The sequence below is a fragment of the Periplaneta americana genome, chromosome 11, assembly GCF_040183065.1.
Source record: "Periplaneta americana isolate PAMFEO1 chromosome 11, P.americana_PAMFEO1_priV1, whole genome shotgun sequence".
In the NCBI taxonomy this organism is placed as follows: domain Eukaryota; kingdom Metazoa; phylum Arthropoda; class Insecta; order Blattodea; family Blattidae; genus Periplaneta; species Periplaneta americana.
In genome coordinates, this window is record NC_091127.1 from 29752097 (window position 1) to 29767444 (window position 15348).

General features: G+C 38.7%; 1 protein-coding gene across 3 annotated transcripts in view; it reads left to right on the forward strand.

Annotated features, from left to right (window-relative positions):
- ss (spineless) overlaps window positions 1-15348 on the forward strand; it is an 897601-nt gene that overhangs the window by 857652 nt on the left and 24601 nt on the right. For 2 of the 3 annotated variants that reach the window (XM_069839220.1, XM_069839219.1), the window contains exon 9: window positions 7971-9498. In XM_069839220.1, the coding sequence (XP_069695321.1) occupies window positions 7971-9498 (1528 nt within the window). Of the gene's footprint in view, window positions 1-7970; window positions 9570-15348 lie in introns of all 3 variants that reach the window. The other variant, XM_069839218.1, reaches the window with a different exon arrangement.

A 15348-nucleotide genomic window follows, 5' to 3' on the forward strand; every position in this document is an offset into this window, starting at 1 on the left:
TTTCCCTAGGGCCGTTTACAGAAATAAAACACAATTTCATTGGGAAAATTTATTGGAACAGATACACCAACTGTTGAGTTATTTTTTCAACATATTCCCCACCGGAATTGAGACATTTGTCATACTGCGGGATCAAAGGAGATATGTAGAAGGCTGTCAAAAAATTGGTTTCGATCCCAGGAGGCAGACTTCTGGGATATAAAAGTTGATCCTATGGCATAACAAATGTCTCAGTTCCGGTGGGGAATGTACTGGAAAATAGCTGAACAATTGCTGTATCTGTTCCAATAAATCTTTCTGTCCACACCTGTGGAGTAACGGTCAGCGCGTCTGGCCGCGAAACTAGGTGGCCCGGGTTCGAATCCCGGTCGGGGCAAGTTACCTGGTTGAGGTTTTTCCGGGGGTTTTCCCTCAATCCAATACGAGCAAATGCTGGGTAACTTTCGGTGCTGGACCCCGGACTCATTTCACCGGCATTATGACCTTCATTTCATTCAGACGCTAAATAACCTAGATGTTGATACAGCGTCGTAAAATAACCCAATAAAATAAAAATATAAAAAAAATATTTTCATGAAATTGTGTTTTCTTTCTGTAAACGGCTCCTCTGAAACTTTTTTTATGGCTCTCATAATTGCGCTCGAGTGACCAAAATTTGTATAAGCACCTGTTTTGACATTATTAGTATGGTGGAAGAAAAAAAATAACTTTTTTTATCTGCCCTCATGAGAATGTTTGCTTGTGAGCGCTTGCTGTTACGACAACGTCGTATGAACGCAGTCTCGACTGTCCACGTTTATGAACAAGATATGCTGCACTAATAGGGGACTCTCTCGTGATCTGAGTTTACTCGTTCAGACTCATTCATCGTCACGCAAGCAAGGACGGCCACTTGGCAGTGATCGCCACATTGCTTATTCATAAATCTACGTCTGTCAGCTTTCAATTAACTGGAGTTCATAGCAGTTTTGTCCATTAATGTTCGGTTCACATGCGGTCCCTTGCTGTACCTTGATGAAATGGTCACAGGTTCAATTCCTGTATTTAACGCAACATCAGGATCAATATTAGACAGATGCCGTTACAAAATACTGTCGTTCTAAGTTACCATGATAACTAGGGGCCGTACTTTGTCCCAGGATACTACAGATTAAGTATTACTGGAGTTTTTAAGTGGACCACTCACGTGCATCTATACTGTTTTCGCTGTAAGAAAAATCCTAATGTAAACATAAGCACGTTGCTGTCATACCCGTGATTGGCTCCCAGTCGAAACACTCACATGACGCAGGAAAATATAGTTCGTATTTGGAAACCACAATCTTGTATTATTAGAAAATAAAAATTGAATTCTAGTTGTTAAATACAATGGAACATATAACTTCACTCATATGTAAAACGCTATGTAAAACAAAGGCTACTTTTATATTTTGTTACGTACTATGAACGCGGATGAATACCAACAGTAATACCGAGGTAGTCTGTTCTTGTAACTAGCTGGCGTCACTTGAGCTCGTAGTTGTTCACGTAAGCACGTGGTACTGACGTATGGCTTGTGTATCCTCAACTGTTCATTGTGAAGACATAAGACTTAAAAATAATTTAATTACAGTAATTATAAAATAAATTTTCCCTAAGCAAACGAATGCATAGTAGTGAGGTTAGGCCTACTTGACGAGTAACGGGAAATGTTTAACATGGAACAGAATGTGCAACAGTAGGCGGGAACATGTACTGAGAATCTATGGCGCCAAACAGCGGCCAATGAAGCCTCACTTCAGTCACGTGATATTGTTTACATTAGGATTTTTCTTACAGCGAAAAGATTATAGCAAGAGAAGTAGTCTACTTGACTGACGGCTCACGCGACTCTTGTTTCGTAAAGTGGGGCAGAACAAAACATGGACCACTTTAACAATTACACTAACATTCACAATTTACGCTATGTACATTATAATTCGCTACTTTTACTATTTACACTATAATAAAGCATGTAGGCTGACATTGATGAAACATTATTCACACTATTGAGCTTATGTACAGTGCTGTGTATTGAAATGAGGACATCATTTTATTTTTACTTCAATTTTTATTGTACCTGAGTTTTTTAATGTACTTCACTCCCACCCCATCTACTAGTAAACTTCCAACCGTCCTCCACACAGAACCAAGGCCGCGTATGCAGTCAAAGTAAGCAGTACTGAGTTAGTGAGTATAGTATGTTCCAGAAATATGTTCGCGTTTTCCAGTGACGAAAGAGCTTTCAATATTGAATCATATTTTCGCACAGGTACTGTCGTCCATTTGCCTAAGTCGCATCCCGGTTTCCCCTACCCGCTTCTGCTCGCTCCTCTGTAAAGGCTAGTGGCTGGGCTGCCTTATCTCTTTTCTGAACACATTAATTTCTGTTAGGAATTGAACGTCTACGTAATATTATACAACTGTTTACAATAACTTAAATAAAAGGGCCTCGTTAAGTAATTAACTGTCACGTGATTTCTCCCCTTTCTACGACCCTGCGACAAAACCACTTGGACGGACAGTAGATAGCATGTTTGAGAGTAATTTTATCTTTTCGGATCGAGCAGAAGAAAAGAATGAATTTACATTACGTAAGGTACTCTTTTATAGAATAGGTACAGAATTATTTCGACATGAGTTACTAGTACGAAGGACGAAACTGGTAGACCTAATTGGAATTAGGTACAATAATCTATAGCGCGATAATATGCACAAAAAGAACTGAAGCGTGTATCGAAATGAACGGCCACCATTTTCAAAAATGTGTTTAAATATCCATATTATGATTATTTTTAAATTTAAATTCACTCTCCGCTAATGTGCTGTAAACAATGATATACACTGCATAATGAATACGTCCGAATGGATAGCTCAGTTCGTGAGTAAAAACACTTATTGTTAATACAGTACTGTATTTTGATTAAAAAAATACCCGATGAAAATTATCAAACTCAAAAGCGTGATAGTTCCTAGTTTATCGTAAATGGGTGAACTACTTTTCTCCCCTTCTATACCTAGTAAAGTGATTTGTTTGTATTTTACGCCAGAATCATCGAACTACCGTCGTGGAAAGGGATAGAAACGGCGTTTCCGTTCTTAACCGTTAATCCAAAGGTCTAGCCAGGTTAATATTAGAAATGTTAGTAAAAATAAAATGATGTTTCTGTATTTTATTTCACAAAGCTATTGCCTAACTTTTTCGTAAATTGTATACAATAGTGTAAATAATGTTTGATGACTGTAAGTCTTCATTCTTTACGATAAAGTAAATAGTGAAAATAGCGTATTTTAGTGTACATTATGTAAAGGACTGTCAGACATTGACTACTTTCAAAAGCCGATTGTCAGAAAGACTACTTTTCGTTTCTAGAATATGATCTTTTTCAAAATATTACTTTTATAGAATAATCCGCCCAGTTAGCTCTGTGGCAGCGCGTCTGCCTCTAGACTATCCGACCCGGATTCGATTCGGTCAGAAATTTTGGAGAGATGGCGGTCCACAACTTCTAATCACTAAGTTTTGCACCAATATGCCTGGGTTAAATCTCAAATCTCTCCGCAGCGATTATGAAGAGAAGGCATATGTCACTGTTGATAATGATTCGTCCGTCGGATGAGTTCGTCAAGCTGGCGGTCCACTTGATGCTATTCGACAGGAGTAGGCTACGTGCCGGCACCGGGTTCCCCTTCTTCCTTCCTCACCTTCATCATCATCCTCACCTATTCCCTACACAACACTCAAACATACACTCACTCTAGTACATGACATAAGATCATTGAAATCAGTCCTGCTACATCAAAGATACCGATGCGAAGTGTCTATAATTGTAATCCCCTATACTCTGGTATAAGTTTTATTCATTTGGGGTTCGTAGTTGCGAAAATATTACTTAATTACTTACAAATGGCTTTTAAGGAACCCGAAGCTTCATTGCCGCCCTCACATAAGCCCGCCATCAGTCCCTATCCTGTGCAAGATTAATCCAGTCTCTATCATCACAACCCACCTCCCTCAAATCCATTTTAATATTATCCTCCCATCTACGTCTCGGCCTCCCTAAAGGTCTTTTTCCCTCCGGTCTCCCAACTAACACTCTATATGCATTTCTGGATTCGCCCATACGTGCTACATGCCCTGCCCATCTCAAACGTCTGGATTTTAAGTTCCTAATTATGTTAGGTGAAGAATACAATGCGTGAAGTTCTGTGTTGTGTAACTTTCTCCATTCTCCTGTAACTTCATCCCTCTTAGCCCCAAATATTTTCCTAGGCACCTTATTCTCAGACACCCTTAACCTATGTTCCTCTCTCAGAGTGAGAGTCCAAGTTTCACAACCATATAGAACAACCGGTAATATAACTGTTTTATAAATTTTAGGACAGCAGACTGGATGATAAGAGCTTCTCAACCGAATAATAACACTTATTTCCCATATTTATTCTGCGTTTAATTTCCTCCCGAGTGTCATTTATATTTATTACTGTTGCTCCAAGATATTTGAATTTTTCCACCTCTTCGAAGGATAAATCTCCAATTTTTATATTTCCATTTCGTACAATATTCTGGTCACGAGACATAATCATATACTTTGTCTTTTCGGGATTTACTTCCAAACCGATCGCTTTACTTGCTTCAAGTAAAATTTCCGTGTTTTCCCTAATCGTTTGTGTATTTTCTCCTAACATATTCACGTCATCTGCATAGACAAGAAGCTGATGTAACCCGTTCAATTCCAAACCCTGCCTGTTATCCTGAACTTTCCTAATGGCAATGGATAGTTGCGAAAATATAAGGTTTTTAAATTGGATTGTTTTTTTTTTAACTCGGTGTATTTTATATTCAACTCGTTTTAATCTTGGTTGATGTAACATACCGTCCGTATTTTAAAAGGGACACTAAATAAGATGTGAAGCCACGGAGTATATGTAGGCCTACTGTACATTAACTTGCGTGAAATTGCGACGAGTCACACAATTTCTGAGGTTGCTTCCGCCACTGTTTGTGATCCTACATGTGTAGAGGGGCGTGGTGGAATCGCACGGTTTCTGGTATGTGCACAGATAATCAGTTCGAAATTATCGCCCAGGAAGAAACGAATATAATTAATATAATTAAGAGCACTGAAGAATGAAGCTGTACACGACGAATGCATCTCCAAAAATAGCAGCGATAAGACTGAAGGAATTACTGTCCTGAAACCAGGTTAACGTGGCTCCTCCACCCAGAAATATTTTGGTGTAATACGGTAATAAAATATAATTAATTGCCTTTTGTGTTTAACGGCAAGACTAACAAAAAACACACAAAAACTGCTGGACGCGGGTGCTTAGAAGTTATACAAAACTAGTTTTCAACGCTCGTCGACGGTTTTGTGACTCCACGCCAGTCTAATGGCTTCATTTATGTATACACAAGTTCAATTTTATGGCCACTCAGGGGTGACCATGCCGTATTTGTTATAGGTCTTGCTCATTCAGGGCCAGCTGTACCTCATTCCGCAAAGAATTCATTATTTCTCTGTAACCGTATCTCCATCTCGTCTTTCTCTAACTAAACGAGAGTTAAGCTGACACTTATTTAACTTGAACCAGCAGTGTCCTCGATGGTGTCATCATATTCACCAAAGTCATTTTACCGATGTACGTTTCTGTAGGTCTATTGATATTTAATTACTCTTTTCTTTCTCCTAAAATAATTATGCCCTGCACTGTACATAGGAGGTTTCATAAAATCAACGACAATATTTGGCATTAAGATAATTTTAAATTTCTACTTTATTTAATCTTGTTTTTAATTTGATTTTTTTTATTATTTTATTTATTTTTTTTTTCATAAGTCATAATGGTGGCAGTTTACTGTGCAATGATGAAGCGTTTCCTTCATAACTCATAAACTTGTTAACTTTTTCATGTTCTCTCTCTTTTATGTTATTGCTGAAATTCATGTTTACAATATCATGATCTTTCAGCTACATTCTTTCATAAATAATATTTGTTTTATTTTGTGTTGGTAGGAAATACTGATATTTGACCCTTTTTTAAAATGAATTTATTTTTTATCAGACAATCTATCAAAGATAGAGAAGTGATCTTACATCATATTGTAGATTTGACATGCATAAATACACACAAAATATTTCATCACAGAATGTTGGATAGTTTTTGAGTTATGTGGGAAACGCTTCATCACTGCACAGTGAACTGAATTTTGAAAACAAAAATGTGAATAATTTTTTTTAATCGTAAAATTATTTTCTTCATATTCATAAAGAATTGCCTAATAAACATAAAGAGATTAAAAAAATGAAATATATTAAAAATTTTAACATTGCAACATAACATGCAGGAAGACTGTGTTTTACTCATACTAATTTTCATTATTGTACAAGATACAGTAATGGAGGAAAAAATGTTAAATATTTCCAAAATTTTACTGCTGTAAGCTGTATCTAACCCCTTAAGTGTGTTTTCTAGATTTTAAATTTGTGTAGACATATGATTGCATATTTGTAACATGGTACGCCATATTCTTATGACTATTGTCTACAAAGTATTTATGCATATATTAACGTGAAGATGACCAACAATTGGTCGAAATCGTTAGTGAATTAAATTACCTTATCAATAAGAAATTGATGAGTTGTTAACATTTATTATGTTTGATAAATTTGATGACGGAAACAACATTAGGGGAGACTGTTGTACCTTTAAACATTTTTCACATTTCATTTTTTTTTAATTTTGGGAAATTACATTTTTAAATAAAAAAAAGCTTTAAATAATTATTGAAGATTCTTTCACAGCTTCCTGTATGTATTTTCCTGTTCTACACCTCTATTCAGGCTGGAAAAAATAAAATGTAATATGTTGAAAGGTGCAAAAGGTTCATGTACCTTGGAACATACCCTCTTGTAAGTTGAAACACATGGAATATAGGTGGGAATACAGTTGTAAGAACTGACAATCAAATGTAAAATGTATTTGCCGTCATAAACCAGAACAGGCTTCTCTGATTTAGATTTTATTTCCTGGAGGAGCAAGAATTGCTTCAATATCTTTCTTCCAGATATCGGGATCAATTGGGGGCCTCTTAACTCCAGACTTACTTCGTGACATGATCTTAAAATAAAAGAAAGACAAAAACCGATAGTATCGTGCACCTTGGAAGATGTTCCGTGGTACAAGATGTTCTGTGTTCAAAGGTACAAGAGGGTGCACGTTTAAACAAATATGGCTCCCAAAACTAGAGATTCGAATAAATCATGGAAATTAAAATATGTTATTTCTCACCAGATAATAGGGAACACATTGTAGTTGATGGATAGTAACAAATGCAATCTAGTTTTTGTGTTAGAAAACATACATCAATGAACGAAATGTTTACTTTTGGTACTAAAAAAGATTCTTTCGTTCACAGAACTCACACTTCGCAATAAATCAAACCGAAACTACGACCAGGGCTACGTGGCAGCTTTCTCTGCAATCTACTTCAGTTTGAGTCCTCTAGGTAGTAACAAAAAATAAAAAACAAAAAATGTTCAAAGGTACACTATGCTAAAGGTACAACAGTCATAAGAAGAAAGACTGTTGAAGAGATGGAAGGATCAATTCGGCCTACCATGACATCTGAACGAGCCATTGGGCATAACGCATGATGATGATGATGACGATGATGATGATAACGATGATGATGATACTGATGAGGATGATTATGATGATGATGATGATGATGATAACGATGATGATGATGCTGATGAGGATGATTATAATGATGATGATGATCATGATCACGAAAGAAATAACAGAGAATCCGATACTTATCTCATCGGTATCCTTGGTAGTACGGGGTGTGTGGAGAATTTTTTAAAACATATATTTTGCTCCTTCCAGACTGTCTTGCCTGTCATGTTTCCATTATTTATTTACTATTTGATTTACTTGGCTTGTAGGGAAGAGGAGGGCCGGGACCTGCTGGGCAAGCGGACGATGGACTTCAAGGTGAGCTACTTGGACGCGGGGCTCACCAACAGCTACTTCACCGACGCGGACCAGCTGGTTGTGGGTGCCACGCAGCACCACTCGTCGCCGTCGGCGTCGCACCACAGCACCTCGGTGACGACGGCGCCGCGCGTCAACCGACGCTACAAGACGCAGCTGCGGGACTTCCTGTCCACCTGCCGCACGAAGCGCAAAATGACGCAGACGACGGGCACCACCGCGACGCCCAACACCATGGCTGCCGTGGACTACATCGCCGCCACGGACACCTCTAGCACCGCAGCAGCCGTAGTGGCGGCGTACTCCAACCTGAACAACATGTACACGACGCCGTACCCCAGCACCTCCCCGGCCGACACCTACATGGGGCACCCCGGCAACTTCCACCAGACCCTCTACCCCGCCGCTGCGGCACTGGACAACCGTTTCCTGGCTGCAACCACGGAGAACCTGTTCCATCAGTACCGCCCGCTAGGGACCTACTACCCCGACTACCACTCCGCGGCTACCACCCCTTACGTCAGCAACGGCTTCTTGGATATGTCCCCGCGGGCCACGACCTGCACGCTGCCCACGTATGAACCGGCGCCGGCGACATCGGGGCACCACATGCACCACCAGCTGGCCACCAAGGCTACAGACGATAAGCTGTACTCCTGTCAACAGCAGGTGGACACGGCCCTTGCCTCGAAATACGCCGCCGTGGTGGACGGTGGCCGGGGATATGTGGTGGCCAACACCGCCAAGTGCCTAGACGTCACGACGCCGTACTCCGTCTCTCCGACGGGCGCAGTCACCATCCAGTCTATAGTAATGACGTCATCGCCAACTGTAGGGAAGGGGGCGAAGAACTCCCCTCCGATGGACGGGATGTCTTCTACGGGCTCTTCGCCGGCAGCGACGGCGAACGGACTTGTGACGCCCAAACTGGAGGACATAAAGACGGAAGGCAGCTTGTTGCAAGCCGCGAGTCCACACCTGAACCACCAGCAGGTTCTGCCTCACCACTACTCCCCGCCGGCGGCATCCGTCTCGGTCCCCGACGCGCCCCGGCAAACTGTCCTCATGTGGGGTAGCGGGGGCACCACAACGCTTAATCACAGTCGGTCGCCGCCCCTCAACACGATCGTCAACTCCAGCCCCGGCGCCGTGACAAACGGCACCCCCACGTCCTACACGGTGCAGGACGCTAGCCCTGCCGCGAAGAAGTACAACAACGGCGACCCCCTCAAGTCGCTGGCCGAGATGAACTCGCTGGGAAGCGCCGACGCTTGCAAGTGGAGCGGGACGGCCAAGCCCGAACCGGCTTCCTCCACGTCCCCCACACATCCTGCAAGCAGTCCGGCGCTAGGCGCCAAATCCTCATATCACCACCACCACCAGCACCACCAAGTGGTGACGTCCCACCATCACCACCATCATCAGCATCACCAGCACGGCGGAGGGCTGACTTACAGTGAGACGGGTACCGGCACCGAGGTATGGCCCGTACATCACCAGTATCACCAGTACTATCCTTACACCACTCCGTATCACCATCACGCACCCCAGTGAGTGAGAAGACACTTTTTTATTTTTTATCTTCTAACAGTAGAAGTGTTTTAAGTGGGGGACAACCAACAATCGCTACTGGAAAAGAAATTCAGCGAATAAAGAAGTCGACGTAATTTCGTAAACAACTACGTCTGTTTTGAGAAATTTGTACCAGTATCTTTTTTTGCACTACATTTACTTTAATTAATTTGAAACTTTTAATTTAAACTCCTTGCAGTACCACATTTAAAATATCTTGGCCATTGACATAAATTCGCAATTTTCATACTTCTAAGAAATTAACGGAATGAATTAATTGTACCCATTTATAATCAATTTCTATTCGTAGCTGTTACATTGAGAAATTTACCATAATTACTAATGGGCTCCCGATTTTCCAATAAATCGAAGTCAGCGGATTCAAACTGCCTAGCTGGGTTGATTTTTAAGGACGTTGAAACCCTTCGGAAAGGAAATAAATGAAAAGTCCACTGCAAGAATGATGGATGTCATTTGGAACACATTTTGTAGGAGACGCAATTGAAAGTTTGAAATGCTTAGCGCTCAAAGCTTAACTATGATTTTCCGGTCATTACTGTACAATGACTATCAATGTTAATGCCATATACCTTTGTATGTACATTCTATATGTCTTAAGCTATGCATTGACAGTCTTGGTTCTTTTTCGACAAGAAAGTGACATCCATCATTCTTGCAGTGGACTCTTCAAATATGATAGTCGATCATAGATGAGCAGTACATAAAAAACAGCACATTGCCTGCTAATCCGGAGTTTCACTCGGGCGTGGGTTCGATTCCTGCTTGGTTAGACAACCTGCTTGAAATTTTCTGAGGTTTTAGGCAATTATATGGCGAATCCTCGGCATCATTTCGCCAAATGGCATTTCGCTTACCAATTCCATTATTATAGTAGTTGATACAGTGTCATTAAACAACATAATTAAAAGTTGGCAGGAGATTTAAGGAAATCTCAAATATTGCATGAAATATCTATAGGGTAAACTAGGGTATGTTGGACAGTCGGGCATGTTGGACACTCTGTACTTTAACGTGTTACCACGCCACTTGTGGGCATCACATTCTGCTAGAAGTCAATGACGGAAGTAGCCCCACTCGTGGCTACTTCCGTCATTGACTTCTAGCTGAATGTGGTCCACACAAGTGGTGTGGTAACACGTTAAAGTACAGAGTGTCCAACATGCCCGACTGTCCAACAGACCCTAGCTTACCCTACTCGAAATAAAGTAATTATATTGTGCACTTTCTTGTATTTTATACATACTCAATATTTCCACGACTATCAGGTAAAAACTTATTGCTTGCACAATTTAATTAAATTTCATTTATAGAATATTGTTCATTTTGGACTTGTTTAAGACCTGTAAGAATTTAACTATAACAATTAAATAGATAAGAGTGCATGCGAATAAAAAGAGTCAACACTTTCAGCAAACATCATATTACCAACAGAGGAATTTATTTCTCGTAATGCTAATTTTACTGCAATATATAGGGGTTGTAAATAAAGTAGTGGCAACACTTCCGGAAATGGATAATGCGCATTCGCATGAGATACGAGACAACTGGTGATCGTAGTGGAGATATTGTCGATGTATTGAATGATAAAACCGGTTGCTATGGCAACAGATGTTGTTATTGTGCGTGGTTAAATGTAGAGCACTATTTTAACTACTCTAAAGCATGTTTACTAAACTTGAGCAGCGATCGTAGATAAAAATCGAGGTAGCCTGTGGTAGAAATTCACGCCAATGCCATAATGAGTTACTTTAAGCTTGTGGCAATGATGCACTACCGTATCGGACGGTTGCAAGATTATTATCTGCATTTCGTACGGGTCGGAATTACACGGCACATGTGGTTCGCACAGGTCGCCCATCCATTTATGACGAACAAGTAGAGTTGGTGCGAGGTCTCCTTGCTGTTGACCATAGCTTCAAGTAACCCTTGATAACATTGACGTGCATTTCTACCACGGGCTACCTCGATTTTTATCCACGATCACTGCTCAACTTTAGTGAAAATGCTTTAGAGCAGTTAAGAATAGTTCTCTACATTTAACCGGGCACAATAACAACATCTGTTGTCATAGCAACCATTTTTATAATTCAATACATCGACAATGTCTCCAACTACGACCATCAGTTGCCTCGTATCGCATGCGAATGCGCAAGATTCCATTCTCGGCAGTGTCGCCACTACTTTATTTACAATCCATGTATTAAGCCATGAATTATGTATAAAGTAACAATAGTCTTTTGTTTCCAACATACCACGAGTGATATCAGAGTTTACAGAAAATCCTTTCATGTTAAAACGTTACAATATTTCTCTCCTTGTAGGTCGAGTATAGACGTTTCAGGACAAAAAAAAAATTAAAACAGAAGGAAGGTATTCAGGTGGCAAATGTTATTGCACCATAGAGTTTATCCAGCTAGGAATCTTGAAATGTTATCTCGGATGGTTCAATTTTTCTTTAATCGCTCTAATTTCGAGTCCAGTTGTAACATCCTACAGCGGAGTAATAGTATGCCTAACCGTGAAACGAGCTGGCCCGGATTCAAATCCTGGTTGGGACAAATTACCTGGTTGAGATTTTTTCAGGGGTTTTCCCTCAACCCAATAAGAGCAAATGCTGGGTAACTTTCAGCATTGGACCTTGGACTCATTTCGCTGACATTATCACCTTCATCTAATTCAGAGGCTAGATATCCATAGCAGTTGATAAAGCGTTGTCAAGTAACCAATTAAAAAAAAACATCCTATATGATTGCGGGCACTGTCCTCACTAAAAGAACTCAGAACCATTCTTCGCAATACCTTTTATCCCACATTTTCTTATACAGACGTGGACAAATTAAATCATTAGACTAAATTAATCATATGTACAACGTAGCTATATTTATCGATAGAAATAATGAACAAAAATGTATTTTGCACAGAAATAATGAACAGAAAATTGAGTCTGGAGGTTACTAATATTTTGTGAACATTCCCCTATTCTTTATTAACACGTTGATTTTGTCAGGGATGCTGGAAACCAAAGTTTGACACTTTCTTTGAATATCAGCATCATTTAGCCAGATATCAGACAGTGCTTAAATGAGGCTATGTTTTGTTGTAATCCTCTTTTTGTTCACTTTCTTCTTCCGTATAGATTACAGATTTTCAATTTCGTTCATGTCCGGTCTTCTTGCAGGCCATGGGAGAATATATTCTGTAGTATATAATTAAAACATCAGTAGTACCAACATAGCCAGAAAAAAATATACTTAACCATTGGAAAAATATACCAGAAGATGTAAACAATTATATTTATAACAATAGAGACTCTGTGAATTTTACTGATAGTTGTCAGGGATGCTGGAAACCAAAGTTTGACACTTTCTTTGAATATCAGCATCATTTAGCCAGATATCAGACAGTGCTTAAATGAGTCTATGTTTTGTTGTAATCCTCTTTTTGTTCACTTTTTTCTTCCGTATAGATCACAGATTTTCAATTTCGTTCATGTCCGGTCTTCTTGCAGGCCATGGGAGAATATATTCTGTAGTATATAATTAAAACACCAGCAGTACCAACATAGCCAGAAAAAATATACTTAATCATTGGAAAAATATACCAGAAGATGTAAACAATTATATTTATAACAATAGAGACTCTGTGAATTTTACTGACAGTTGATATGACGAATTATATTATGTTTCCAAGAAAAAGTTTAGTCTATAATAATTTGTCCACGTCTGTAGGTATCTAATTTGTTGTTTAAATTTTCTCTTGACACTAAATTATTCAAATTTACTACAATGTACATTCTTATATCCAATTTTTTTTCTTCGAAAACATTACTTTTTTATTCTTTTATTTTATTTTTCGTATGACGTCGTCGATATAGACAGAAAATATTGCTGAAGACATTCTCTGTTTACTCCATCTTTAACAATTTTACTTCATGATATTACAACAAAGGATATAACTTATCAGTTAAATATTGCGCACTTGAGGGTGATTCTAGTTACATAAATTTTATACAATCATGTGTAATTTACTTGATCTCAGCCTGGTACGAAGACTGACCTATCAGTAGCGATTGTTGGAAGGTCTCCCATATCATAGTGCATGAAGAGGGTATTGCACTTACGCCATTGTGGCCCTAAAGCTTCTTCTAAAATGTATTGTGCTTGTTTTGCCTTATTTTTTAGAAACACTTTACTAATTCAAACAGCAGAAGCATGTTACACAGTCAGCGATGTAAAACTGACAAGTAAGCTTCGTGAGAATAATTATTATTATCAGAATAGCTTTATGTTTTAGCATTCATTGATCCTGACAAAATGATTCATAAAGAGCCGTAGAAAGTGAGACTAAAATTACATTAAGCTTTTTATCTTTTACTTGCCAATAGATAAATTATTTGCATTGCAGTGCATGCAGATATTATATTATAATATACAGGATGGAAGGAGATCGATGCACCAAAATTTAAGAAGTGATTCCAGCGTAGAGGTAATTAAGTATGGACACTTCGCGTCGGTACCTTTGATGTAGCCGGACTGATTTCAATGACCTTCAAGCCAGCTAGAGCGTGAGATTTTGCTTTCTCCCTAGAGTTGGCGCTGACATCACTCCAGCTAGCAGTCGACACAGCGGAAATATAACACATATAATAAAATTAATACATCTAGGTACATTATGTACTCAAATAAAAAAGAATTGAATCCATAAAATAATAAATCCGTCACTAACTGTAATGTCTAGACTCTAGAGTTCCTTTATAATGAGAGTTGAGACGTTGACCCCAACTACAATTAAATATGTAATGGTTTGATAGCACTGAAAATGGAAAAACAATACTGCTATGAGAAGTAAAACAATATACCTATATTATATTATATTATATTATATTATATTATATTATATTATATTATATTATATTATATTATATTATATTATATTATATTATATTATATTATATACATATATTAGACGAATTCGATACTTAATTTTATAATGTATTATATTATTTTATAATATAATTTATTATATCTGAAATATAAAAAAAAAATATTATTACAACTAGTTTGCCACTGAGAAATAAGGAAAAGCTGTTAACTTGAATTTATTTGAAGCAAAGCGTTACTGGATTATGCAATAAGGTAGGCGATGTTTGGATCCTGTGTCTCAACTCTATACTCAATTATTATCTTAGCGTATGCTCGATTACACTAACCTCTAGCGCTTGAAAGTGGAACTAAACGCCGGCACACAGAGAAACAAAACACAGGAAAATTCGCTCAGTGTCCATTCTTTATAATCCCTATTCGCTGGTGATTCTACATTTTAAATGTAACAAAACTTTAATTACACTTCTCCTTCGATGAAGCACCGTTAAGCAGGGAAAAAAATAGTCTTTGCCCATTATTTGCAGCGCTCTATTGCGGTAATTATCCGAGAGAAACACAAGCAGATAGGTAAAAATAATCTGAACTGTTAATGTTTTGAATTCTTTTTTGCACATCAAAACGTTTAGCCATGAATTTAAATGTAATAATTTCGAAAATAGTTAAAATAAATCTTGCAACGCAGCACACTGTCTCGCGTCACCGACTGAGTACAACAGAGGGAGAGGGGAAGGTAAGGAGCGCAGGGTGCGCTTGGTAGAGTTATTGCGGTAACAGTGATGTTGCCAAATGCTTCATTGAAACATAACGATTTCCTCTAAAACGGTGAATGTTAGAGAAAAAACTTATTTGGATT